Genomic DNA, 27,422 nt, shown 5'->3' with positions numbered 1-27,422 from the left:
GGGGAAGCAATCTCCTCTCCTCTCCTCTCCTCGTCTTTCCTCCCTTCACTTAGAATCATAGAATCAAACAGGTTGGAAGAGACCTCCAAGATCAGCCAGGGCTGCCCAGGGAGGTGGTGGAGTCACCATCCCAGGAGGTGTTGAAGCAAAGCCTGGATGAGGCACTTAGTGCCATGGTCTGGTTGACTGGCTAGGGCTGGGTGCTAGGTTGGACTGGCTGATCTTGGAGGTCTCTTCCAGCCTGGTTGATTCTATGATCCTATGATATAAATATTACTCTTCCTTCATATGTTAAAGGAAACAAGGGAAGGGATTTGCAGCTGGTTCTCCAAAGGTAAGCTAAGGTCACTGACTAAAAATATGCAGAAACAAAACCTGAGTGCAGCAAGGCTCCCAATTTAGTACATAATGCAGGCACAGAAGATGGTTTTGTTTGAAAAGCGCAGAGTCTGAGCACGACTGGATGTTTCAAAGTATGGGAAATTACAGAGGAGGTTCAAGCACCACATAGTTTTCCTTGTCTAGACAGCTCACTAGAAGAACTCCTGCTTTACAGCTGGGAAGGGCATTTGTTTCTTTAATTACCCTGTGATGCATGAGGCCTGTAATTGGTGATCCTCTTGGTGTATGGAGACAAAGCAAGGAGAAAAACTAAACATGAAATGAATATACTTTATCTGCATGATGACTAATGCAATTCTCTGTAATTACAACCTGTTTCAGAGTGCATGACTCAGTGCTGCCTGCTTCAATCAGAAGTCCTTTGATCTAACATCACCAGGATCTCAGGGAAGGCAGAACGTGTGTGCGCTCAAGCGCGCTCCTATTCAGCTCCACACTGCGTTCCTCTCTTCTGCCAATCTGGACAAGATGAAGGCATGCTTAACCTCAGATGGGATACTGAAATCCCACTCAAACACACTTACAGGGCAAAGTCTCTGGAAGAGGAACTGTTTCCTAGGACAGTTCTATACAGTGCTTAAGGGAACAGAGCTCAGATCCTGTGACTTCCAGGGCCACCCATGGCACCACACATAAAAACACTGTCATGAGAAAATGAGACAAGTGAGTATTTGAATACAGGCTTGGGCTATCTAGAGGCAATGATGCTGGATGGGCACTTCAACATTGCAATGGTGTGGGTCAGAAAGAGAATGTTTTTTCACCCTTTGTGTTCGCATTTTGCTAGCTGGACTTCAGAGAAGGAGTAGTTGGTCCCCTAAAACATCTCTACAAGCAAATGTGAGAAGGCTGGCATAGCCTGTGGTTACTCACTGTGAAATATGAAGGTAGCTTATAGGGGAACACTCTGGAAATGCATACTTGAGTCTATGTTTGGCAGAAGCCTGACTTTTCTTCCTTAGTAAAGCTGTGAAGTTGTCTACTGCATAAACTTTACCTCATGCAAGAGATTGCGTAGGGATAAGGTTAGGAAAGCCAACACACAGCTAGAACTGAACTTGGCAAGGGATATGAAGGAAAATAAGAGAGGCTTCTACATTTACATTAGCAAGAAGATGAAGGTTAAGGAAAGTGACCGTCCCTAAGGAGCAACAGTGGGGATCTTGTACAAACAGACAAGGAGAAGGCTGAGGTTCTCAGTAAAGCTCTTTTGCCTCAGCCTTCACTGGCAATCCCTCTCCTCATAGCTCATATATTGATGTCCCACAAGATGAAGACCAAGGAGACAATATGCCTCAGAGCCCTGAAGCCTCAAAGGAAGACATGATACAGGAGGAGGTTTCCTGGGTTGAATGTGAACTGTGTAGATGAAGATTGGGTTAGGGACCAGTTAAGTAAAATGAACATCAATAAATCCATGGGTATCAAAGGCATGCACCCATGGGTGCTGAGGGAGCTGGCAGAGGTCATTCCCAGACCACTCTCCAGCACCTTTGGTAAGTTATGGTGCACAGGAGAGGTGCCTGGGGACCAGAGGTTGGCAAATGTCACTCCAATCTTCAAAAATGCAGGAGCCAGGTAACTATAGGCTGCTCAGCCTCACCTCTACTCACAGAAAGGTAATGCAGAAATTTACACTTAATGCTGTCCTTAGGCATAGCAAGGACAAGAGGGTCAGTAGGAGCAGCCAGCATGGTTTTACCCAGGGGAAGTCATGTTTGACCAACCTGATAGCCTTCTATGAGGGCACAACCAGGTGGAGAGATGATGGCAGAGCAGTGGATGTGGTTTATCTTGATTTGCATTTGACACTCTCCTACAGCATCCTTCTGGCTAAACTGAGGCAGTGTGGTCTGGATGATTGGGTAGTGAGGTGGACTGGGAACTGGTTGAAGGAAAGAAGTCAGAGTTGTGGTCAGTGGGACAGAGGCTAGTTGGAGGCTTGTAACTAGAAGGGCCCTCAGGGCTCAGTACTGGGGCCAGCTCTGTTAAATATCCTCATCAAGGAGCTGGATGAGGGCACAGAGTGCACTGTCAGCAAGTTTGCTGGGTGGAGTGGCTGCCACAGCAGAGGGCTGTGCTGCCATCAGTGAGACTTGGGCAGGCTGAGGGTTGGGCAGGGAGAAACTGAAAGAAATCCCACAAGGACGAGGGTAGAGTCTTGCACCTGGGGAAGAATCATCTCAGGTATCAGTATGGGTTGGGGACTGACCTGCTGGAGAGCAGGGAAGGGGCAAAGGACCTCTGGGTTCCAGTGGATGGAAGGTTGACCATGAGCCAGCAATGTGCACCTGGGGTCAAGGAGGCCAATGCCATTCTGGAGCGTATTAGAAGGGCTGTGGTTAGTAGGCCAAGTGTGGTTCTGCTTCCCCTCTACTCTAGCCTGGTGAGGCCACATCTGGAATATTGTGTCCATTTCTGTGCCCCTCAGTTCAAGAAGGACAGCGATCTGCTTGAGACTCCAGCACAGAGCCAGAAGGATGATTAAGGGAGTAGACTGAGGGAGCTGGGTCTCTTTGGAGAGGAGGAGACTGAAGGATGGCCTCATTCATGTTCATACATATGTAAGGGGCCAGTGCCAAGAGCATGGAGCCAGGCTCTTCTTCCTGATGTGCAATGACAGGACAAGGGGCAGTGGGTGGAAGATGAAGCATGGGAAGTTCCATGGAAACATGAGGAAAATTTTCTGTATTTTGAGGGTGACAGAACACTGTAGGATGCTGCACAGGGGGGTTGTGGAGTGTCCCTCTCTGCAGATATTCAACACCCACCTGGACACGTTCCTGTGGGATCTGCTATAGGTGATCCTGCTCTGGCAAGGGTGTTGGGCTGCGTGATGTTTTGAGATCCCTTTCAGCCCCTAACGCTCTGTGATTCTGTTATAATACTCTGCCCAAAAGGAGTCCTAGATTTACCATACCTTTTCCTCTGCCTTGTCTTTTCTAACCATGGGCAGAATTACAGCTGTGATGTGCAATCACAGCAAATACATACCCTGTTGAAATGTCTTTGGTGACAGAGTTGACATGCATCATTCAGCCCTCTCCTGTCTCCCTGATTTTCAGACTTTGTTACTCAGTCATCTCAAACAATGGACAACATAGCATCTTTGTGTACAGATTTGTAAATGATTCGTTGTGGCAGGCTGTGAAGCTCAGGGCTTTGGGCAAAGGGAAAGGTGAGGAGACAAATGAGACTGAACATGGGGATAGAAGAGGCACTTGGGGTAGGGTATTCACTTAAGCATTAGACTCCAACTTGAGTTTTTGCCAGCATAGTTGACTAGCAGCCAACTGAGTGAAGCTGCCTTTACAGGAACCCCTGAGAGATTGACATGAAGCTGAGAGCCTCCTGTTCAGAGAGAAGCAAAATGCTGAGCGTGGGGCCAGGCAGCAGTGGAATATCACCGCTACAACAAAAGTTTGTCTACGCCTTGGAAGAAGAGAGAGTCTCTACAGCTGTTCAGTTTATGTTGGCCAATGGTCAGAAAAGCTCCATACCAGAACTGAACCACAAGGGGTTCTAAAATATTTTATGTTCTTGTTGTTTCTGACTTCTCAAAAAAATAAAAGAGTCAAACTCATACAAAACCAGTCTGGAGATATGGAAAATCTGCTCCCCAGGTACAGAGAGGTGTCTGAATCCATCAGAATTTCCTCAGGTTCTTTCTCTGATGGTGGAAACAGTTATTCTCACTCACTTAAGAGAAGTAAATTCACAGAGGCACCTAGTGTAAAGAACAGTAGCTCCTGAGACTGGAAGCCACATCCCTTCTCAGTATCTGAAATGTCACATGCTCCTTTTGCTTCTGGTCTCTTTGTTTTGTCTTGCCTTTTTTGCATGAACCTGACCCCACTACAGATATTAACACTGGTGTCATGGGTCCTCCCTTCAAAGGATTTTTTGTTTCAATTCTAGACTTGTTTTTATTAAAATGACACAATGGATAAACTAATCATGGCAGAAAAGGAGTGCTGCTGCTGCTGCAGAAGACTAGAAGTACCTTTGCTTTGCCAAGTTATTAAAATACTTTTCCGAGTGCCAGATACAAAGTCTGATCTGTATTCCATACACACCACCAATTACTTGGGAAGCATGCTCAACTGGTTTTGTACTTTTTGTTTTATTCTTCATCAAAAAGTTCCAAACCCACTCACAATCCTGGAAATAAGATCTTGTGATTTCACCTTTTTCTATTTGAAGTTTGCCTTTTGTGTTCTAATGGAGATTAACTTTGTGCTTCTTCGTCCTGTGTGACAGTAACCTTGCCCTGGGAAATGTGATGCTCCATTAACTCTTAGAGCCCCAGACAGAGAGGTTCATTGTTTCTGCTACATCCCCTAAAATCAAATGCCACCAACTTCTTTTTTTGTTAATGTTGTGTTTCAATTCAGTTCTGCCTTTTTTTAAACCCTGAGAGTTTGATTTCACAAGATTAATTAGATTTCTTCTAGCTTTGTTTTGGAATAAAGAGTTTTGTTTCTACTAAGAGCAGGCTGCATTCTTCTCTGACCACTTTCTTTTTTTCCTAGCTAAGCTCAGCAGTGAGACAAAACACCTGCTATCAGTTTTCTTGCAGAGGTATTTAACCATATCCTTCCTAAACACTGCACACATGCTGCCAAAACGGTCCATGAACATGCTTTGGCTTTGTCCCCATCACCTGAATTGGCAAAACCCTGCCCTCCCCATCAGTCCCTGGAGTCATTCAGACTTATTCTTTCTAGCCTACTTGACCAGTCTTTTATCTTGGCAGCAACACAAAGTTTCTTTTAAACTTAAGCCATGATTACAAAATAAAGTAAATGTTTACAGGAAACAAAAGCACCAAAACCCACTGCTGAATTCTTTTTTGTTATCAGTAATAAATAAAACACAAATAGCATGCTTGGTGTCATGCTGTATCTACATATACAGCACTTATCCCCTTACATGAGCATAGTTACTCTTGCCAGTAGTGTATTTCATTTCACTAGTTATTGTATTACTAACTCTGTGGCAGGTTATATGCTGCCTCAAGTAACAAGGCTGTGATGCTGTTTTTCCTTTGATAAGGGTAGGAGTAAGTGCAACAGTCAGAAGTTTCAATATATCTCTTGCACTAGAGGAAGAACCTTTTCACTATCCCCAAGTGAGCTATGAGAAGAGCTGGCCCATAAAAACAATCACATTGGGATTTCCTGGCCTGTAACTTCGGAGAGAGCAGCTCACTTACTTCTTGGGTTCACTACCTATAGGTTTTAACAGTGAGCTATCATCTGCTCAGTCCTTCTCTGCATGCATTCTGTTAAACTACTACCATGGAACTTTTTTCCCCACAAAGGTTCTTGTCTTGAACAGTCCTCTTATCCAGAAGAACAGCCATTCTTCAGCCACTAAGGGTACTATTTCTCTCTGGCAACAGCACGGACTACACAAAGCCATCTATCTTCTTGATATCACTGAGCAGCAGTCACCTATTTTAAATGCAGTGCTTCAGCACCACTAGCAAGTGTGTGCACTCCATTAGCAACAGGATATACTCTCATGCTATAAGCAATAAACCCTACTTATACCTAAATTCTAGGCTCCTGCTAGATGTTTCTCACCAGTGTTATTACTGGAGGAGCTTTTACTACCTTTATGTAAAAAATAGCCGTTAAGTTTGCTTGCACACACTTCATAAGCTGACCTCAGCACTGCAAAGGTTTTGTTACTGTTATTTACTTCATCTCAGCCACTTCAAAACACCTGAGATTCTATTACAGGTAGTATTTTCACAGTATCACAGTATCATCAGGGTTGGAAGAGACCTCACAGATCATCAAGTCCAACCCTTTACCACAGATTTTGCTACAGTTTCTGCCTGGAATTACTTCTGCTGTATGGATGCTTCATCTCATAGAATCAAGATCATCCAGGCCAACCTAGCACCCAGCCCTAGCCAGTCAACTAGGCCATGGCACCAAGTGCCTCAGCCAGGCTTTGCTTGAACACCCCCAGGGATGGTGACTCCACCACCTCCCTGGGCAGCCCATTCCAATGCCAATCACTCTCTCTGCCAACAACTTCCTCCTAACATTCAGCCCAGACTTCCCCCAGCACAACTTGAGACTGTGTCCCCTTGTTCTGTTGCTGGTTGTCTGGCAGAAGAGACCAACCCCCACCTGGCAGTTCCTTAAATAGGCTGCAGTCTGCCCTTGGGCAGTCCAGCATGGAGGTTCTGTTGATGCCCCTCCTGGTTTCTCCATGTATTGAAAACTATAATTTCATGGTCACTGGACCCCAGGCAGCCTCCGACCACCACATCCCCTACCAGCCCCTCTCTATTTGTGAGCAGCAGGTCAAGCAGGGCTGCCCCCCTGGTAGGCTCATGTAATAGCTGGGGTAAAAAGTTGTCTTCCACACACTCTAGAAACCTTCTAAACTGCTTCTTCTCTGCAGTATTTAAGTCCCAGCAGATGTCTGGTAGGTTAAAGTCACCCACCAGAACAAGGGCAGGTGATCTTGAGGCAGCCTCCAGTTGTTTAAAGAGTAATAAATCAACCTCTTCTTCCTGGTTGGGTGGTCTGTAACAGACTCCAACCAGGATATCAGCCTTGTTGGCCTTCCCCATAAAGACTCAACTTGATCATCCTCATTTCTACCTCCATGACATCCAGAGCATCCCTAATATACAGAGCCACTCCCCCACCTCTTCTCCCTTGCCTGTCTCTCCTGAAGAGCCTGTAGCCATTGATTGGAGCACTCCAATCATGCCAGTCATCCCACCACGTCTCGGTGATGGCGACAACATCATAGTTTTCCTCCAGCACCAAAGCTTCCAGCTCCTCTTGTTTGTTACCCATACTGCATGCATTAGTGTGCATGCACTTCAGCTGGGCTGCTGCTTTTGCTCCTAGCTCTAGCCTACCGTCCTCAAGTTCCTTCGGTTTATCTCCAGTGCTATCATGTTTAACCCCCTCCCCCTTCCACTCTAGTTTAAAGCCCTCTCAGCAAGCCCAGCCAGCTCATGTGCCAGGGCCCTTCTCCCCCTCTGTGTCAGTTGTACCCCATCTGTTGCTTGCAGATCTGTGGCAATATAAAGTTCCCCAAGATCAAAGAATCCAAAGTTTTGTGTGTTTTGTTTTTTAACCAGAATGTCTTGATAGTTCTGGCAGGGGGGTTGGACTAGATGATCCCTTGCCACTCTTGCTACAAGACAGAAATCATTTCTCATCTCTGAATAACTTTTCATGTTATTACAGATGCCCACTGGTTTCATATCTCTTAATGTAAGAATATCACTCTCTCCTTCACCATCATTTCCCACAGTTTGGTTAGCATTCCTGCTTTTTCACCAAGAAAGACATAATCCAAATACCAGAGTGAAATTATTACAACTCAGGGAAAAGTAAGCCACAGTTTAACTACTTTTGTGCTGCCCAATTTGTATGTTTCCTGTGATACTTCTTACTGTTCAAACAGCAACACACCATTTGGTGCATTAATGATAAAGAGAACAAAGGGTCCCTTAGGTGGCATATTACGGATTTAATAGTCATTCTGGGGTATTAGACCCTAAATCAGACTACTTTTCTCCCCCCAAGTAATAACAGCAAATCAATGGGAGTGCAGTACTGTAACTTGTCTCACCTTCACATGTTCGGCCACCTGCAGGCACAGAAAAGCCCAGCTCACAGATGCACTGGTAGGAACCATCTGTGTTCAGACACTCCCCATGCGGTGAACAGAGGTCAGATCTCTCACATTCATTGATATCTGAAAACACAGAGACATTGATGGCTTTGCAAATCATCATATCCTTAACATTAAGACAAGTTTAATCAGTCGTGAAAGCAGCTTTCACTTCTACCAGCTATGTAAAAAGGGCTCATTTTTCAGAGTAACCAAACTTTCCAGGATGACTCTTAAATTCTGTGTAAGCATCAGAGTGTCCTGCTGTGTCACAGCTCTCACTGTATCACACTCTGAGATCAGCTTGAGCAGATGAGAGCAACTTTTGAAGTATCAATATAAGCTCCTAGCCAACATTTCTTCCAGATTAGGGAAATTCTCAGGCAGCTCTGTCTCACTGTTTTCTGACTGCTGCATGCTGGTCAACTTGAGCATCTGGCTCCATGTGTTAGCAGCAGGTCTGGAGCAGCATCTTTCTCAGCAGGCTGGGTTTATGTAATTTAAAGCCACATCCTCTTTTTTTTGCTGGTGGGGAATGCTTGAAAAAGGTTGCTGTAGGAGTCTGCCACCATTAGTTTTGCTTTCTTTTCAAACTTAGAAAGCATTTTTCAAACACTGCCTTTCAAGCAGGGTTGGTTTTAAATTGGTGGTTCATCTTAATAACAAAAGGCCTTCACTCACTGACTGAGGAGGTACCACTGTCATATGAGCTGCCAGTGTGGTTGTAATTGCACTTTTGTATTTTGCTTTACAAAAACCCATTGAGAAAGCTTCAGTATCATGTTGAGATCAAACACAAATTTGCAAACAAAACCTACAGAAGTGGCTCATTCATCCATCATCACAGATGGAACATTTTCTTAACTGTGCCTTTTGTGGCTTTGATTCTGGACACTGCCACCATATAAAATGGAGGATGACAGCAATTTTATGGACTAGAGACATTATTTCAACACCATCACTTCCAGACCCATGGCATCCACTGTAGAATTTTCTTTAGACACAGACTATTCCTATCTTGTGTGTAAACCTTGCAGGCCAGTGTCATGAAGTCATAGCACACATGAGGAAAGGACAGAGGCAGCTCGGGGAAAGGTAGCATCTGGGGCTGGAGAGGTAGGCTGAAGAGAATCTCATGTGGTTCAATAAGGCAAAGTGCAAGGTCCTGGGGATCATGAAGTTGAGAGCAGCCCTGCAGAAAAAGACTTGTGGGTTACTGGTGGATGAGAAGATGGACATGAGCCAACAATGTACACTTGCAGCCCAGAAGGCCAACTGCATCCCAAACTGCATCAAAAGAAGCATGGCCAGCAGGTCAAGTGATTCTGCCACTTCACTCTGGTCTGGTGAGACCTCACCTAGGGTCCAGCTCTGGGGCCTTCAACACAAGAAAGACATGGAGCTACTGGAGTGGGTCCAAGAGGGCCACAACAATGATTGGAGCACCTCTCCTGTGAAGACAGACTGAAAGACTTGAGGCTGTTTAGCCTGAAGAATAGAAGGCTCTGGGGAAACCTCAGAGCTACATTTCAGCATCTGAAGGGGACTGACAGGAAGGCTGGGCACTGTTCAGAAGGCCTTGGAACAACAGGATGAGGGACAATGGTTTTAAACCAGAGCAGGGTAGATTTAGATCGGACATGAGGAAGTTCTATACCATGTGGGTAGTGAAATACTGTAACAGGCTGCCCAGGGATGTGGTTGAGGCCCCAGCCCTGGAGATATTCAAGATCACACTTGATGTGGCCCTGGGCAGCCTGGTCTAATTTGAGGTGTACCTGCTGACTGCAGGGAGTTTGGACAAGATGACCTTTGAGGGTCCCTTCCAGCCTGGTGCAATCTGCAAATCTGTATGAGGTGGACAGGGCAAAGACAAGAGTGCTGCACTTCACTACATGTCTGAAGTTCTCTCTGAATTCAGAGAAAGTGCAGACCAATGACACAGCTCCTGAAGCTCTCCAAAAGTCAGTAAGATGGAAGATCAGTGATGATAAAGACAGGATGGTTATCTTTGGACCCACACTGTTCTCAAGACTGAGATGCCAGTGTCTTAAAAGTGCCAGAAAACACTGAGAACCAAACAACTGATCATGCAAGGCAGGCAGGATGATGTATCAAAAGACAGGAAACAAAATCACCAATGTTAGGGAACTCATCTGAAAGAGCTAACTGCACACTTACTCATCTTTTGGAATCTGTTCAGTTTTGTTCCTTAGCAAAACTCATGCTCCCACGTTCCAGTCTAATCCAGACTCGACTTGCAAAGGCTGCATTCAGTAATAAATTTGCCAGTTCAGTTCAACAGCTCTCTACTTTCAATTATGGTTTCCTTTGAATGTAGTAAGACTATGAATGAGTCACCTCCCTTTTTTCTTCAACAAAACAAACAGTTTAAAAGCATTCCATTCTTTTCCCCCCAGGCCATCAGATCTTTTGGGTTCATCTCTGATTCTCCTCAGCTGATCAGCACTCACCTTGAATTGTGGGCATCAAAATATCTGTGTACAACAAAGTGCCAAGAGCAGCTGTATCAGTGCAAAACAGAGATAAGCAAATCTGCCAGATACTGATTTTTCAGACTTCTGAGGAATGCATTTGTTCTACTGGCCATGGGGCTGTGCTGGAAGCTCATAAACAGCTGGCATTCTCTAACCTCTAAATCCTTCTCAGTGACTGTGTCTCAGAAGGAAATCCACTATCCTACAAGGATGACTGAGATTCTTTCTTCAGCACAGAACTGTATATACACTGTTCACTCCTATCCAGTACACCATGTAATCAACACTACTCTGCACTAGTGGCCTATTAGCTGGAGCATTTGCCATACCCTTAATCTCTCCAGGGAAATGCTCTCAAAAATGTTATGCCTTTCTTCCATGCTACCACAGAACTCTGACAGAACTAACTTTCAGCCATTTATAAATGGCTCAGCTTAGTTGTTGCTTAAAATATTTTGACTCTACTGTTGAAATGTACAACAAGAAGTGCCAGCCAGAAAGGCAGGGAGAGGCTATTTACAAGGGCATGTAGCACTAGGACAAAGGGCAATGGATTTAAGCGAGAGAAGGGTAGATCCAGATGGGACCTCAGGAAGAAGTTCTTTAGCCTGAGGGCAGACACTGGAACAAGATGCCCAAGGAGGTGGAGGCCTCATCCCTGGAGACAGGCCAGGCTTGATGGGGCTCTGAGCAACCTGATCTAGTCAGGCAGGTCCCTGCATGCTGCAGGGGGGTTAGATTAGATGACTTCTAGAGGTCCCTTCCAATCCAGTGCGTTCTGTGAAATGTAAGTCATCATTTATGATACAAATATTGCTACTTTTGTCCAGTACAAAATACAGGACAAGTAGATACACTGAAGATTTCCATTCTGACAAATAAAAATTCCACTACTGCATCCTCTAACAGCTTAACAAGTAGTCAGCAAAGTAAAATAAGTTACTTCAATTCTGCTAGCCAGAGACATGCCTGTTTGTTCTTTTCCTGTGTCTAGTTCTATTATTCTAACTTGTCTGTATTCATTGCATCAACTCCTTCCATTTGTTTTTGTATTGATCTGGCAGTTTCTCGAGCAGTTCCACTCTCCTCTGCAGCAAGTTGCTGTTTGTTAGTGTTGGTCTTCTGTCTCATGTAGAATTATTTCCAATTTTCATCCACATTTTTCTGTTGAGCACACTGTCTATACTGTCTGTCCACTAGCTGAGTCACAAGTGCTCTCAGTTTTGTGACAGTTATCCATTTAAAACACAAAGCCTATGGACTACTACTTTACCTAGCAGAGCAGAAAGAACAGCTAAGCAAAGCTGGCATTGATTTGCAGCTTGTGATCGCTGTGCAGCCCAACACAGCACTTCTGTCTGTTAAATACAATGTTTTATCACTTGGGAAGCAGTCACATAGAACACTCAAAACTTTTAAAGGGAATTGACTGTTGGTTGCACAAGATCTTCAAACACAGAAGCTGACACAGTCCCTCAGTTCAAGTCTAAGCTGTGCATAAGAGAGCAGCCAAAGCAAGTCCAGTCCTTTAGAGCACAAATGTGTTGCCCCTTTCCAAGCTCTAATACCACTGCCTCTTGTCTCATAAAACAGTATGGCAAAAGGGAGTTGTGAGGCATGCCTGGGAACTGTGCCAATGTGGAACTGGGATTGTCCAGAACTAAAACCTGGGAACTCTTCTTTTGCATTTGTCAGTGCTGACTCAGACTCAGACAACACATTCTCTTTCTCCCCACCCATCCTCCACAAAGCAATGCAAGTATTTTAGAGCTGAGAGAGGTTTATCTACTGTGACTTGATCCCAACTACACTGCTCATTCTCTTACCGTTACTGATCCACCAACAGAGAAGTTTCTATCACACTAGATGTTTACAGGACTTGGGAAGATGCAGCACTATCTCTGTTAGCTCTAATATAGATTCACTTCCAAGTTCTGAGGATGGAGACTTCAGCCTCTTGAAGTATTTTCTCAGCATACATTTACAGATGGCAATATAAACTGAGAAGACCAAAGAAGCACTACAAACAAAAAATGAAACCATTTTCTCTTCCACAGCACAATCTGTGCCAGTCCCAAGTTCTGCTTCCAAACTTGCATATTTAAAAGAATGATCCAGGTATTTTTTTATGGCTGTTTCATACCTTGACATCCCCTGTTTGCTATCTGCTGGAAACCATCTGGACAAGTGCATTTGTAAGACCCATCAGTATTCATGCAGCTTCCTCTGTGGCAAATATCACTGTGCTGGAGGCATTCATCAACATCTGAAATAAAAATGTAACTGAACTATTAGCCACTCAAAGATAGGAGGTCCTTTAACAACAGTGAGAATGTGTGGAAGTCAGGTTTGCTACAATTTATGATGTCCTCTAAATTTTTCTTACATTATCATCAAACTTGTTCTTTTTCTAGAGAGCTTTAAAGTTTGAGTTGGTATGTCATTTGTTCCTAGCAAACTTGTGCAATGTGCCATCTGTATCTCTCATGAAGGCTATCATAAAAGATCTCTACATCACTCTCTACCCCACTATAATGATCAATGTGGTGTCATAGTAATGCAGTTAAAAAGAAATCCAAGCAGCTGTACCTTTAGAAGACAGACATAAAAAATGCCTATTAATGTAGATTTGTGCTTTCCAGCATCCATCTTGGAACATGTTTAGACACTCCATGGGGATCCCTGAGTGACCTGATTCAGACATCCCCCAGAATATGGGCAAGCCCAAACACAGTTAGGGTGTCACACCAGAGGAGACACACCTGCAGAAACTACTCACAAAATCCACCACATGGAAACGAGGCTTGTAGGACAGGGATCACTTCAGGTGTACTGCTGTGCTCATGGTCACTTTGCAGGCTGAGCAGCTTGGTCACAAGACTGGATAGCTGCTTTTGTACAGGCATAAATCCAGCTCTAGAGGCAGGACATGTGGGGCCTAAACTCACAATTTTCTCTACATGACACTCCCAGCATCAAGTCTCAGGGCCTGTAGACATCTGATAGGTTGGACTGGATGATCTTGGAGGTCTCTTCCAACCTGGCTGATCCTATGATTCTATGATCTAGATGACTGGCTAGGGCTGGGTGCTAGGTTGGACTGCTTGGGAGATAGCTGGACTGGATCATCTTGGAGGTCTCTTCCAACCTGGCTGATTCTATGATCTTGGAGGTCTCCTCCAACATGGTTGATTCTATGATTCTATGATTCTATCTGCAGGACAAATGTTCTGACACACAGGAGGACAAGTTTAAGGAGACAAAGTAGACATGAAGTAATCAAATATTTCAAGACCAGGGCACTGGCCTTGTCTCCACCTATCTTCTTCCCTACTGCCTTTCAAAAAGTTTAAAGGCAGACTGATAGAAGAAACTGAGCACAGCTACTGTGGGTACAGGATTAACTCAGCAACTCCCTACACTCCAGTGATATTATGCACTTCTGTTACAGCTAAAGGTCATAAAGTGTTTGATGACTGTACCTCTAAGTTTTAAAAGCAGTCAGAAAATGAGAGTCAAATAAAAGAAGCATCTCATAAGCATGTTTCCCCTGCCTCCACAGTGCCCTTCCTCATAATTCACTGGGTCTATTACTCTGATAATGCAGACAGTTTCCTTTGAAAAACAATTATCCACCTTTTCCACTGTCTTTGATTTCTTAAGCATGGATTTTAGCTGATAAAATTCTAACTTTTTTCTGTGTTGCAGGAATTGCTAACAATGGTAATTAAAAAAAAAGAGCACATGACCTCATTCCTCTACTTTAGAAAGCTTACAAGTACAACTATCCTTGGGATTTAATCTATTTGCTAAGAGCAAGAAACAGGGATAGCTTTCTTAAAGAAATTAATGGTACTGCAGATAAAACTGTGCTTAATGCTGATGAAGTTGTGACCTTTTGAGAACCACACATTTTTAACTGCAAAATAAGTTGTGGTTTGTTTGTTTCAAACAGCAATTAATTTTCACTAGGATCATGAGAAAAAAACCTAACAACTCCCTTGCGCTGAGTTATTGCCAAGTCTCATAATAACAAGGTGTCTTTGGCCAAATTCAGTCAAAATGAATCTAATATGTTATTTTCTGCATAGGATGCACATGTCCCTTTCTCTGACACAAGTCTTCACAGGTCCTGTGGTTGCAGCACAAGAATTTCCAGAAAAATCAGTGAGATTAACTCATGCGTGAGATATGTAGTGCTTTTTACCACCCTTTAACACATGCATGCATAGAAAAGCAGTTAGAAGCTGTCTCTTCCACAGTTGTCACCAGCTACAGAAAGCATATCACAGAATCACAGAATCAACCAGGTTGGAAGAGACCTCCAAGATCAGCCAGGCCAATCTAGCACCCAGCCCTAGCCAGTCAACCAGACCATGGCACTAAGTGCCTCATCCAGGCTTTGCTCGAACTCCTCCAGGGACAGCGACTCCACCATGTCCCTGGGCAGCCCATTCCAATGCCAATCACTCTCTCTGCCAACAACTTCCTCCTAACATCCAGCCTAGACCTCCCCTGGCACAACTTGAGACTGTGTCCCCTTGTTCTATTGCTGGCTGCCTGGCAGAAGAGACCAACCCCACCTGGCCACAATCTCCCTTCAGGTAGCTGTAGACAGCAATGAGGTCCTCCCTGAGCCTCCTCTTCTGCAGGCTGCACACCCCCAGCTCCCTCAGCCTCTCCTCATAGGGTTTGTGTTCCAGGCCTCTCACCAGCTTCATCACCCTTCTCTGGACAGAAACTGGAAAGCTTTTACATCCAAATATCACACCAATGGCAAAAAACTTGAGAGTTTTTTTCCCTCCTTAGGATGAAATAAGGAAGCAACTGAGGTGACTTCTATAACACACATGAGCAGTGCAGCAGATGTGCTGTATTGGGTGGTATGGCCAACAATGGAGAAGAGGGAGCAGTGTTGAAATAATTAATAAGAAAAAAATCTCTTCAGCAATTACTGGGCAAACACCTTGTTCTAATTGAGAGGTAACAGAACGTTTCTCTTTTCTGTAACACAGCATTTCTCCTTACATTTACCCCATGTCTATCACCTCTTACTTTTCCCTTTCCAAGCTTAGTATCTAGACTGTCTCCTGAGACAGAGAAAGCTGTGAGCTTCGACAGATCACCGTGGAGCTCATCTTGTACTATGTATTTTGTCCTGCCATTGCACATATGGGATTGTGGAAGCTGGCTACAGGCTCCCAAAACCAGCTGGAGAAGAAGTTTTAACTTAGCAGGTCCCCATGTGAATAATGTATGCTGGCAGAAGCTTTTGTAATAGAATTTGAGCAATAAGGTTGGAAAGATGTAATGGCTTTTAGTAATAATGTCAAATGCTCTTCCAATCTCACTGTTGGAAAAGCATGCTGACTCCTTGTGTGTGGAAAGATGACAAGGACTATTTCTAAGAATTCATTAAATATGCATCTGTGTAGGTGGGGACTGTTGAATGCTTGACAGTGAAGGAGAAGCAACATGTCTTTCTGCCCCATTCTCAGAAGAGTTCATGCTTATAAATGAATACCCAAGATCTTATTGAAAAAAAACATCACTTGCTTAAGCCCACAAGCTTACCTTCACACTGGTCTCCACTGGATGATACTGTGTAGCCTTGGCTACAAATACATCTGAAAGATCCTTCTGTGTTCCGGCAGTGCCCATTTGTACAGAGCGATCGGTGCTGGCATTCGTCTATATCTGCAGCAGAAGAGGTGGTGAGCACAAAGCAGCTGAAAAGACCAATTACCTACCCAGTGGGGTAATAACCTACTCTGACAAAAGGATCAGCAGTGTCAATATCCAGTACTGCTTCTCCTGGGCTCCTTGACACAGTCTTAAGTTGTGCCGGGGGAAGTCTAGGCTGGAGGTTAGGAGGAAGTTCTTCCCAGAGAGAGTGATTGGCATTGGAATGGGCTGCCCAGGGAGGTGGTGGAGTCACCATCCCTGGAGGTGCTGAAGAAAAGCCTGGATGAGGCACTTAGTGCCATGGTCTAGTTGATTGGGCAGGGCTGGGTGCTAGGTTGGCCTGGATGATCTTGGAGGTCTCTTCCAACCTGGCTGATTCCATTCTATTCTATCCCATCCTATTTATTAACAAACTGCTAGAGTTGATACAATGGATCAAAACACACAAATATGCAGACTGGATTTCCTTGAGATGACCTCATTAAGCATTCTCTCCTGCAGTGTGAGTATGCCCCTCAGTGTACAAGTGGGTACAGACAGACACACAAATACACATACATGCTGCCTGAGAGCTGCTTTTGTTTCCTTTAAATCTGGTGAAGGCAACAAGCCAGCCACTCCAATGAGTGGCTATCCTACCCTATTTATTAATAAACTGCTAGAGTTGATAAAATGGATCAAAACACATGAATTTGCAGACTGGATTTCCTTGAGATGACTTCATTAAGCATTCTCTCCTGCAGTGTCAATATACCCCTCAGTGTACAAGTGGGTACAGAGAGACACACAAATACACATACATGCTGCCTGAGAGCTGCTTTTGTTTCCTTTAAATCTGGTGAAGGTAACAAGCCAGCCACTCCAATGAGTGAGCAAAACCCACAAAATACTTTCCACCAGGATCACCACCTTTTAACAGGGCATGGTTTTCAGATGCACACTGACAGGCTGTTCCTCTATTAAACTGTACCTTAAGGCTCTTTTAAATACTTGCCTTGTTAGAGTATGGGGAAACCACTGCTAATTCCCTCAATGCTTCAGCTCTCATAAACTGGGGTCAGCTGAGATTAACAGATGGATTTGAACATCAAACTTAAGTTTTCCTATGAAAAACTCAAAATATTGGAAGGGAGTGGCACTTTAAACTCAGAACATAGCACATGTCTTCCTTGAGCTAGGAAGCTTGTTTTCCCTCTTTATATATAAATGACTTGTTAATGAACAGGAATTAAATTGATATAGTAGGTTCTTGGTAACTTCTAGGATTTAAGCATAGCTGAATGTCTTCCTGAAGCTCCTAACAGGAGAAAGTTACTCAAGGAGTGTTTTTAGGTCTGTGTTATGGCTACGTAATCTGACCTCTTGAGTAACGGTCCTGTGACCACATCAGTTTTCAATTTAAGGCTCACTGAAATCTGTGGGGCTGCACAAAGGATCTGGGCACATGCACAGGTCTTCACTTTAGAAGGGTGCACTTTAAGAAGAACAGTCTGCACATGCCAGCTCAGCTTGGCAAGGGCTCCTTTCCATGAAAGGCTTAGAGGAAGCAGTCAAACTTTGTCTACATACTTTCCCCAAGACCAGTCTGCTGTGTGTCCTGGACTGCACATTTAATTCACTCAAGATACTTAACTTACACTGATGTTTTGTCTCAAACCTCCTGACAAATTTACATAAATGGTCATTTGGTTTTACTGTATTATTTTTAGCACTCAGAAGTCTGAAGGTGTTTGATGCTATACACAGACATGTAGGCAGGGGTAAGGGGAAAAGAAGAATAAACAGCATCTGACAAGAAATGTTCAGATTTCTGTGTGTTTCCACAGCTTGGAATCATTCTTCCAGATTCAACAATTTTCAACAAGTCCTCTCTCCCTAAGGACAAGAATATTCATACCTCTTGTACATATTCTACATTGTCTCAGAGTGTTCCACTCTGACTTCACTTCTGTTCCACTGGAGCAGTCCTGATAGGAATTGTAGGTGTCAAAGAAGCATTGAACCTGACACTTTGTAAGTACCTGGGCTCTACTAAGAAATATGACAACAAACTCCCTCTATTAAACACAATTCCAGCTCAGAAATAAAAAAAATTACTAAGTGTTCTTGATTGGCTTTATAACAAAGGTGAAAATCTGCACATAGAATCAAGCAGGTTGGAAGAGACCTCCAAGATCAGCCAGTCCAACCTAGCACCCAGCCATAGCCACTCAACTAGACCAAGTGCCTCATCCAGGCTTTGCTTGAACACCTCCAGGGATGGTGACTCCACCACCTCCCTGGGCAGCCCATTCCAATGCCAATCACTCTCTCTGCCAACAACTTCCTCCTAACATCCAGCCTAGACCTCCCCTGGCACAACTTGAGACTGTGTCCCCTTGTTCTGTTGCTGGTTGCCTGGCAGAAGAGACCAACCCCCACCTGGCTACAGCCTCCCTTCAAGTAGTTGTAGACAGCAATGAGGTCCCCCCTGAGCCTCCTCTTCTCCAGGCTAAACACCCCCAGCTCCCTCAGCCTCTCCTCATAGGGTTTGTGTTCCAGGCCCCTCACCAGATTCATCACCCTTCTCTGGACACCTTCCAGCACCTCAACCTCTCTTGACCACGAGAGCCATAAAATGCAATACCTAGTCTTACATATTGGTTATTTAGCTTCAGTTTTGTCCATTTGCTGTTTCTCCGTTAAAAGAAACACTATTAGATGAAAAATACTATCTAAAAAGTGTAAACTTATGAATGTCAATCACATTCTTTCCTACCTTCACACTGATTTTCTGATGCAGAGAGCTTGAAACCGTGGCCACAAACACACCTGAAAGACCCCTCTGTGTTTTCACAGCGTCCGTTTGTACAGAGATTGCCATACTCACACTCGTCTATGTCTGTGAACACAAAGAACACAGGAGTGTGTATGTTGGGACTTGGCTGCAAGCACCTCTCATCTCATTTGGGGAATTCATTGAAGCCCTGAGGCAAGTATGGGCAAAATTGATTTTCCTGTATATTATTGACCTTGACAATTCTGCAGCAACTCTCATTTTATAAAAGGATTTGAACTGATTTGTCCTAAACACTCAAATACACTTCCAGCACTAAGCAATGCTTTCATCCCAGTACTGCAAGGACTGCAGTTTAGGCTAACAAAGAGCTGCTTCTTTCTTTACTTTTCTTCCTTTCTTTCTTCCTTTCTTCCTTCCTTTCTTCCTTCCTTCCTTTACTTATCTTTATTTCTTCCTTCCTTCCTTCCTTCACTTATCTTCCTTCTTTCTTTCTTCCTTCCTTTATCTTTTCTTTCTCTTTCTTTCTCTCTTTCTTTATCTTTCCTTCCTCCTTTCCTTCCTTCCTTCTTCCTTTCCTCCTTTCTTCCCTTCCTCCCTCCCTTCCTTCCTCCCTTCCTTCCTTCTAACAGGGGTTGCACTATGAGCTAACTGTCCACATCATCCTTACCTGAATAAGATTATTTTGCCTATCATTTTCCCCACAAGCAGCTTGAACCAGTGCAGCTTTTGTACAGAGAAGAGGTCAGCAAATGTTGTAGTACACAGATTTACCCTTAGGATATGGAGCAGTGAAAACACACACCAGCAGCTGCCAATATCTTGTAACCATTGCCACTAATCCCTTTGATACTGCAAGGAACAGTCCAAAAAAGCAGACACAGCTCATGCTGGCAAGGCTGTTAGAAGCTGTTCTCTCTGAAACCATGCTTCTGGTCAGAATCCCCCAACCTGTTGCCTTTGTTTGTTTATTTGGGGCTTAACTACTGATGTGTAGGAGCAGGAAGGTCCTTCCAGAATCTAGAACAGAACTTCAGACACGTTTTCTGCTATTGAGTTTTTCCTGTTTTTTGAAGCTAGGTCAATTAATGTACAGAATTTAGGGGAGTTCTTCAGTGCATAACTCTGCTCTATGGAACACATGCACAGGTGAGATGATCTTAGATGACATTTTTCAAGATGACTTAAAGAGGGCAGATTCTAAAGGACATAGGTGACACCTGAGGAATTTCAAGGGGATTTGTACACTCCATGCAGTTCTCTTTGTGAGGTTGTTCTGCATTGGCAACAAGGAACACCACTGGATTATGCCCTTGTAACAGACATTTCAGAAGCAAAATCTCTCCTCCTGGTCACAAACTATGCTTTACTTACAGGTGGGCAGATCCTTTATTTCTCTAAGCTGTCCCCCAGACACCTATGTCTTGGTCTTGGTTGGGATACAGTTAATTTTTTCAGTAGGTGGTTCACTGCTGTGTTTTGGACACAGTGTGAAAATAACGTTGATAACACATTGATGGTTTACCTGTTGCTAAGTAGTGCCAAGTCAAGGACTTTTCAGTTTCCCATGCTCTGCCACTGACAAAGTGCACAAGCTAGGAGGGAGCATGGCCAGGACAGCTGACCTGAACTAGGCAAAGGGATGTTCCATACCATAGAACATCACACTCAGTGTATAAACTGGGGGAAGCTGGGCAGGACAGATTGCTGCTCAGGCATTGGTCAGCAGATGGTGAGCAACTGCACTGTGCCTCACTTCTCTCTTCTTGGCTTTTATTTATCTCCCTTTTTTATTATAATCCTTTTCATTCTCATTAGTAGAATACTTTGGTTACCAAACTATTCTTATCTAATCCCATGAGTTTTACTTCTTTCCCCCCCTTGATTCTCCTCCCAACCCTACAGAGAAGGAAGGAGGAGTGAGTGAGCAGCTGCATAGTGTTTATTTAATGGCTGAGGTTAAAGCACAACAACTGACTTTGATCACTCTCTGAAAGAAAAGTTTTAACCAGATGGGCCATTCTCTATAGCCAACATGAGAACTGCTACATTACCAGTTCACATGTTCATTTTCAAGAATGCCTTCTGAATACAATTTGGATAAATGAACAAAGAAAAAAAACCCCCAAATGTATTAATAAATAACACATTTTGTTATAAACCCAGCCAGGATTACTTTGGTATTCTAAAACAATCAATATTGTCTTTTTCCTAGAGTAGTTTTCACTTAAAAAAAAAAAAAGAAAAGGTTAATTATCAAATTGTATTTATTTACTTTGGAGATGCAATTAGCAGCAAGCAGGTGTACCCTGTTTGCATGGAAAAATGCATTTTTTAGCTTCAGTGATGCAGAAAGAGAATTACACCTTATTTGCTTTGATGTGCCAGAAATCATATTACTCCAAATTATCCTTTTGATTGCAACCACAAAGCACCACAAATCTATCAACATAAAATAGTAAAACTACTGATTAGTTGAGGTATTTGAGCTATTTAGGCAGCTGTAGCATAGGGAGAGCTGGATCATCTTTAAATCATCTTACAAACATTTGGCCTTGTTGAAACTCATCCCATTAACATTATCCCATCAATCCAATCTATCCAAGTACCTCTGTAGGTATCCATGAGCCTCCCTAACCTCCTGCAGATTAATACTCCCATCTAACTTTGTGTCATCTGCAAATGTACTGATGACACATTCTATGTCTTCATCCAGATCATCAAAAAAGACATTAGACAGAAATGGTCCCAACCCTGAGCCATGGGGGACAATAAATGTATTCTACACAAGTTTGACTTGAACTGATTGACTTGCCTTTATTAAATAAAAGCAGTTATACTCCAGGCTGGATATTACAGTGTCATCAGCCTCAGAGAACTGTGGGGTTGCTGCTCCAGACTTTCTAGGGCATAAAGTGCAGGCAGATAAATGAGCTGAAGTTAAAAAGAAGTACTGAGAACAGCAATAGGAGAAATCTGATTTGCAAGAGCAACAACTGACCTAAACTAACAACAGAAACAAATTAATGTATGGAACAATGGACCTAAATATCCTGCATTGATAATTTGGGATGTATTTTCCTTTCCAATGAGTTTAAATCTGTAGCTCTGCAGTACAGTACAATTTGAGACAAACTGTCTGCATTACATTATCTAAGATGTCTATGGCTCATTTCCAACATGACGTAAGCCTAGAATAAACAGAAAAATGAAGACTGATGAAGACTCACTAATGATGTGAGATGTCTAGGCTTAGAACATTTCATAAAACAAAGGAAAAAGCAAAATTACATGCAGTAATATGGAGGAAAAAAGTATCACTAATTAATATGGAGGGAAAAAGTATTGCTAATTTGGAACCAAGACTTATCCCTCACATAACTTAGTTCTATTTGTAAGCAGAGTAGCAACTTCTTTTCTGCCATTCTGCTCCTGTGAACCTTGTTAGTAAGAATGAAACAAGTGGAAGTTATGCTGTGGCATTTTCAAAGAGGCTACTTCATAAATAGATACAGAAATCAAAATCCATGTTCTCAGACTGCATATGAGAGTGTAAAGCAATTTAAAAAGTCTCATTTACTCAATTACTGTAAAATGAAATGGGGACCCAGGGCATTGGACTGTCATGTGGTTGTAACAGTGAGGGAATAGGAAATACAGTATTTCATAACAAAGATTACAGCCAGAGATACAAAGAGTACTGAACGTACCATGGCACTGTCCATTCCAGCCTCTGAATCCCACTCTGCAAGGAATGCACTGGTAAGAGCCAGGAGCATTAATGCACTGTGCATCTGGACAAGTAGTTGGAGTCAGGCATTCATCAATATCTTCAAAAGAGAAGATTAAAGGAAAAGCTGTAACAGAATACTGAACAACAAACAAATCTGGTTACTCTGATTGTGCTTGTGCTATACCAACGCAGTTAAAGAGTTGTGTACTTTACCTGATAGAGATCCAAGAAGGGGCAGATTTGTACCACCCTCTGAGAGACAAATTATAGCACACACAACTGAATCTGAATTCTGTTACACTGTGATCTTTGATAGACCCTCCAGAACACAGAGCAGGTCCTATTTCTGGCTTAGATAGATAACTTTGCTTGTGTCACCCCTTTACCATATGGAAGTGTCCTGAGGCTCTCCCTATACTCAAGTCTCAAGAGACTTTGAAGGCCCATGGCAGTCATGAGAAAATGTTAACTGTCTTCTCAAACCAAAGAGGAAATTGGCATTCTTCAGTGTCTTAGAGTTAGTTATGCAGCATCTAAGCACTGCATTATGTGGACTATAAATATATGAGTATGGTGACATGTTTACAGGGAGTAGGGCATTAACTGTGTCTGAAAGAAGGCACAAGCAACACACATCACTGAGGCTGGCAATGCTTAGGGTGACAGAGAGACTTGCTGCACCAGGAGAGGTCCTAGTTTTCTTATGTCAAAACAAGAGATCCTGAAAAGACTTAAGTAGTCTCATGTCCAGGCTCTGAACATCTACCAAGAACTTCTTATCCTGCACCAAATAAACCCCAAAATCACAATATGTGCAATATATGCAATCTAAAAGTGACCACAGACTAAAATTACATTAAAAAAAATTGCTGTCAAGTGACCAATGATCAGAAGATGCTGGAATTAAAACTGTGGGCAGCCTCATTTCAGTCTGCTCCTGTATTTGAGTATCATTTTATACTATCAACGTGGTCTTTAATGACACAATAATTATAACCTTTCCTACCAAATACTTGCTTCACGCACTGCATAGAACTAATGGAATTGTCAAACACACCCCTAAACCCAGCTTTATACCCCAAGCCCAGGTTGTGTTTTCTGTAATCAAGGACTGCACAAATTCCTCTCAGCTTTGGGAACAAGCTGATGGAAGGAAAATAGCCTCCAACACTTGTAATTTAACTGGACAATCTCTGACATTTGGAAAAGTGAACATCTCAGAGTGAAACAACTCACTGGATTTTGGCAAGTCAGTTTTTCACAGAATCAGGATTGTCCAACTGAGAACACTTTCTCACAAAAAAACCCCAACAGGGGGCTTCAGCTGCACTGATGCAGACCTGCAAATGTTTCCCAGTGAAACTGTGAGGGTCTTTGATTTAATTAACAAAACCTGCTGAAATTTGTTCTCAGAAACGTCTGGACTGTATCTGTCTCCAAACACATAACAGAAGTTTTCAGTCAGAATAAAATCCAAATGCTGCAAAGCTTAAAGAAATCACAAGAAGATTTAACAGGAATCCTTAACTGCATGCAGTGATGTCCAGGTATGCCTGTGACACTAAGCAACAGACTGGGCAACACTGTCGATCCATTCTTTGTGTTTCCCAGGTCAGGCTGGTGACAAAGCCTGTGTGAGTCAAGTTTGAAGGCAGAAGATGGAGTGAGGGAGTGTAGTGAACTGTATGCATTGTGTGCCTTTGTTTCTGAAGTGTGGAGGAGGTGGAAAGGAGTTATTTGTGGAATTTGGAATCTGTCAGTAGGGTGACTACACTGTGTAGGTGTAATGACATGGTGATATGATTCCTTGAATGTGTCACTTCCTTGGTTTGATAGATTTAGTGTAGGAGTTTTTCACTTAAGGAACCTTAAATAACTTCCAGCAGAGGCTTTGGTTTCAGAAATTACACACTGTTAAGTTAAATGACAGAGAACTATCACCTCACTACATAAAATACAAGATAATAAGAAATTTGACATGCTGTGATAGTCCAATTTCCAGCCTATTTTAATTGAAGATTCGAAAAGAGTGGTTGTAAGAGTGGGGGGTGTGATACTTTCATTTAAATAAATGCCTGAACAGAAAGAGAAATCTTTTAGCAATGCTCAGAGCAGCAAATATAACCACAGCAGATTTAAACTGCTTGTTTGCTAGGCAACCTTACAAGTTAGCAGTTCCTCTGTCCTAAGTAATTAGTAAAGCATGAAGTAAACTATGTTAGAAATGGTTGTCTGTGTTTTTCAGCTCACAACTCAAGCTGAAAATTAATACAAGAGGAGGAAAAAAAAGCAAAAATACCATGCTTAAAAATAATGTGAAGTTTTGAGAGTTACATGTCCTAGGAGCTGTTGCAACATGAAATACCTGCTAGATATATATTTCCAAAATAAAGAAAAGTCAACTTTATCATGTGCTAACTCTTGTAATATAGAAAAAAAATACAGATTTCTGCTTTGGAGCCAGAAATGCGGTTAAATATGCAGGGAAGAACTAATAATTAATGACTAACTAACAAGTTAAGAGATGTGTATAGGGAATAATGAAATGACCTGAAGGCCAACTAAATGAAGAAAGTAGCTGTGAGAGAAATATAGCAGTAAGATTAAAAGGGAGAAATTACCCATGGAAATAAGCAAAGAGAGAAGGGGGATTCTGAACACAAACAGACATAAAACCACTGTGCCAAGACATTCCATCTGAAATCAAACAGCAAATGAAAACTGAAAGGAGCTACAAGAAATATAACAGGTACAAAAATATTAAGTTAAACATGAAAACAACCTGTGTTGAATTATTTTAATGTTGCCACCTAATAGGCTTCTTCAAAAATAAGGAAACAGATCTGATTTTTTTCTGCTGAGATCAGAAACAGGCACTTTTTGCCATGGTCTGGTTGACTGGCTAGGGCTGGGTGCTAGGTTGGACTGGGTGATCTTGGAGGTCTCTTCCAACCTGGTTGATTCTATGATTTATGATTTAACAGTAGTAAAAGTGAATAAATGGCTCATCCTATTGCAGTTTGACTTGGCAACTCTTACTGTTGGTGAAGAGCCCAAACCTACCTTCACATTCGCCTCTCCTGTTCATTTGGTATCCACTATCGCAATATTCACATCTGTACGAGCCAACAGTATTTACACAAAAGCCTTCCCCACAAGTATGAGGTCTTGAACACTCATTAAAATCTGCAAATGAAACAGAGAAGTTAACAGAAACTTTGCTTTACCAAGAAATCACTGAATGCTTGCATTTCCCTTATCCTCTGTTTGCATTTGTGAAACTGCACTCCACAGCCCTACAGCTGCAGTTACTGAGCAATTCCACCTTTACCTCCCTGCTTGTAACTGCAGAGAGAATCACATTTAGAAACAACCCGGCTGTAGGAAGATGGCCAGTGAGTAGCCCTGTGGCTGCTAACAAAATGCATGTCACTGTGTGTATATTGTGCTCGAGGCAGTGCTAACCTAAGGAAGATCACAGTCACTTTAGGCCATTTGCATTGTTCTGAGACGTCCGTATCTGTTTGCAACAGTATTTAACCTGTGTATATTTGTTACAGCTGCTAATGATTAAAACTTCTGCATATTTGTATTTTCCATCACAGAAGGTGTTTTTAATAGATGGTGGCTGTTAGGAGGAAGTTCTTCACAGAGAGAGTGATTTCCCATTAGAATGGGCTGCCCAGGGAGGTGGTAGAGGCACTGTCCCTGTAGGTCTTCAGGAGGAGACTGGATGAGGCACCTAGTGCCATGGTCTAGTTGACTGGATGGGGGCTGGGTGCTAGGTTGGACTGGATGATCTTGGAAGTCTCTTCCAGCCTGGTTGATTCTATGATACTGAATAAATTCTTGCTTTTTAACAAATAATAATTCTGAAAATCAATGAGAGCTACCCAAATATACTGTGAAATATTCTCCTTACCGCAATACCTGGTGAGAGCCAGCTAGAAACACTTCCAGACACTAGTCCAGTATCAATAACATTGAGGCAAAAAAATGAAGAGGGAACTGTGGCAGGATTCAGATAAGCTTCTTGGCTAATCTTGTCTGTTTTCTTTTCTATAAAGGACATGAGTAGTTACCAATGCAGTCGGTTCCATCTTCACTGGCCATGAATCCAGCTTGGCAAATACATAGGAAACTTCCTTCTGTATTTTCACAGCGTCCAAGGGAACAGAGATGGGGTGCCTCCTTACACTCATTAATATCTAGAAGAGAAATAAAAACATATGACTACATATATAACACATTTAATTGTGATTCCTTTTCTGCATTCTGTGCCATGCTTTTGAAGAGACTGATCCTGTATTTACTTCAACTATTTCAAAAAGTGCACTTCTTCTCCCTCAGAACTGCAAAAAAAGATGCATTAAATAGTTTTGGCTGGAAAAAAATGCTCCTATGGGCTTAGATAAGAACATTGCACTGGCACGTGACATGACTGCTATTCAAACCACTGCACTGACTGCAAGTTGGGCACAGGCTGCAAGCACAAAATATTAACACAAGACAACCAGCAACAGAACAAGGAGACACAGTCTCAGGTGGTGCTGGGGCAAGTACAGACTGGATGTTAGCAGGAAGTTCTTCACAGAGAGAGTGATTTGCCATTGGAATGGGCTGCCCAGGGAGGTGTTCAAGACAAGACTGGATGAGGCACTTAGTGCCATGG

The 27,422-nt window shown here is 42.8% G+C and overlaps 2 protein-coding genes across 6 annotated transcripts in view; one reads left to right on the top strand and one right to left on the bottom strand.

Moving 5' to 3' along the window:
- The window catches only part of LTBP1 (latent transforming growth factor beta binding protein 1), a 177,575-nt gene that overhangs the window by 34,441 nt on the left and 115,712 nt on the right, over nucleotides 1-27,422 (bottom strand). For all 5 annotated transcript variants that reach the window (XM_064158748.1, XM_064158743.1, XM_064158744.1 and 2 more), the window contains 7 exons: nucleotides 26,833-26,958; nucleotides 25,814-25,936; nucleotides 22,728-22,847; nucleotides 19,000-19,122; nucleotides 16,131-16,253; nucleotides 12,700-12,822; nucleotides 8,017-8,142 (listed from right to left, as the gene is read on the bottom strand). In XM_064158748.1, the coding sequence (XP_064014818.1) occupies nucleotides 8,017-8,142; nucleotides 12,700-12,822; nucleotides 16,131-16,253; nucleotides 19,000-19,122; nucleotides 22,728-22,847; nucleotides 25,814-25,936; nucleotides 26,833-26,958 (864 nt within the window). The remainder of the gene's footprint in view (nucleotides 1-8,016; nucleotides 8,143-12,699; nucleotides 12,823-16,130; nucleotides 16,254-18,999; nucleotides 19,123-22,727; nucleotides 22,848-25,813; nucleotides 25,937-26,832; nucleotides 26,959-27,422) is intronic.
- The window catches only part of LOC135183585 (uncharacterized), a 97,803-nt gene that overhangs the window by 58,582 nt on the left and 11,799 nt on the right, over nucleotides 1-27,422 (top strand). The gene's annotated exons all lie outside the window — the stretch shown is intronic.

This window comes from Pogoniulus pusillus, chromosome 18 (assembly GCF_015220805.1).
Source record: "Pogoniulus pusillus isolate bPogPus1 chromosome 18, bPogPus1.pri, whole genome shotgun sequence".
In the NCBI taxonomy this organism is placed as follows: domain Eukaryota; kingdom Metazoa; phylum Chordata; class Aves; order Piciformes; family Lybiidae; genus Pogoniulus; species Pogoniulus pusillus.
This window is presented reverse-complemented; position numbering and strand designations above follow the sequence as displayed.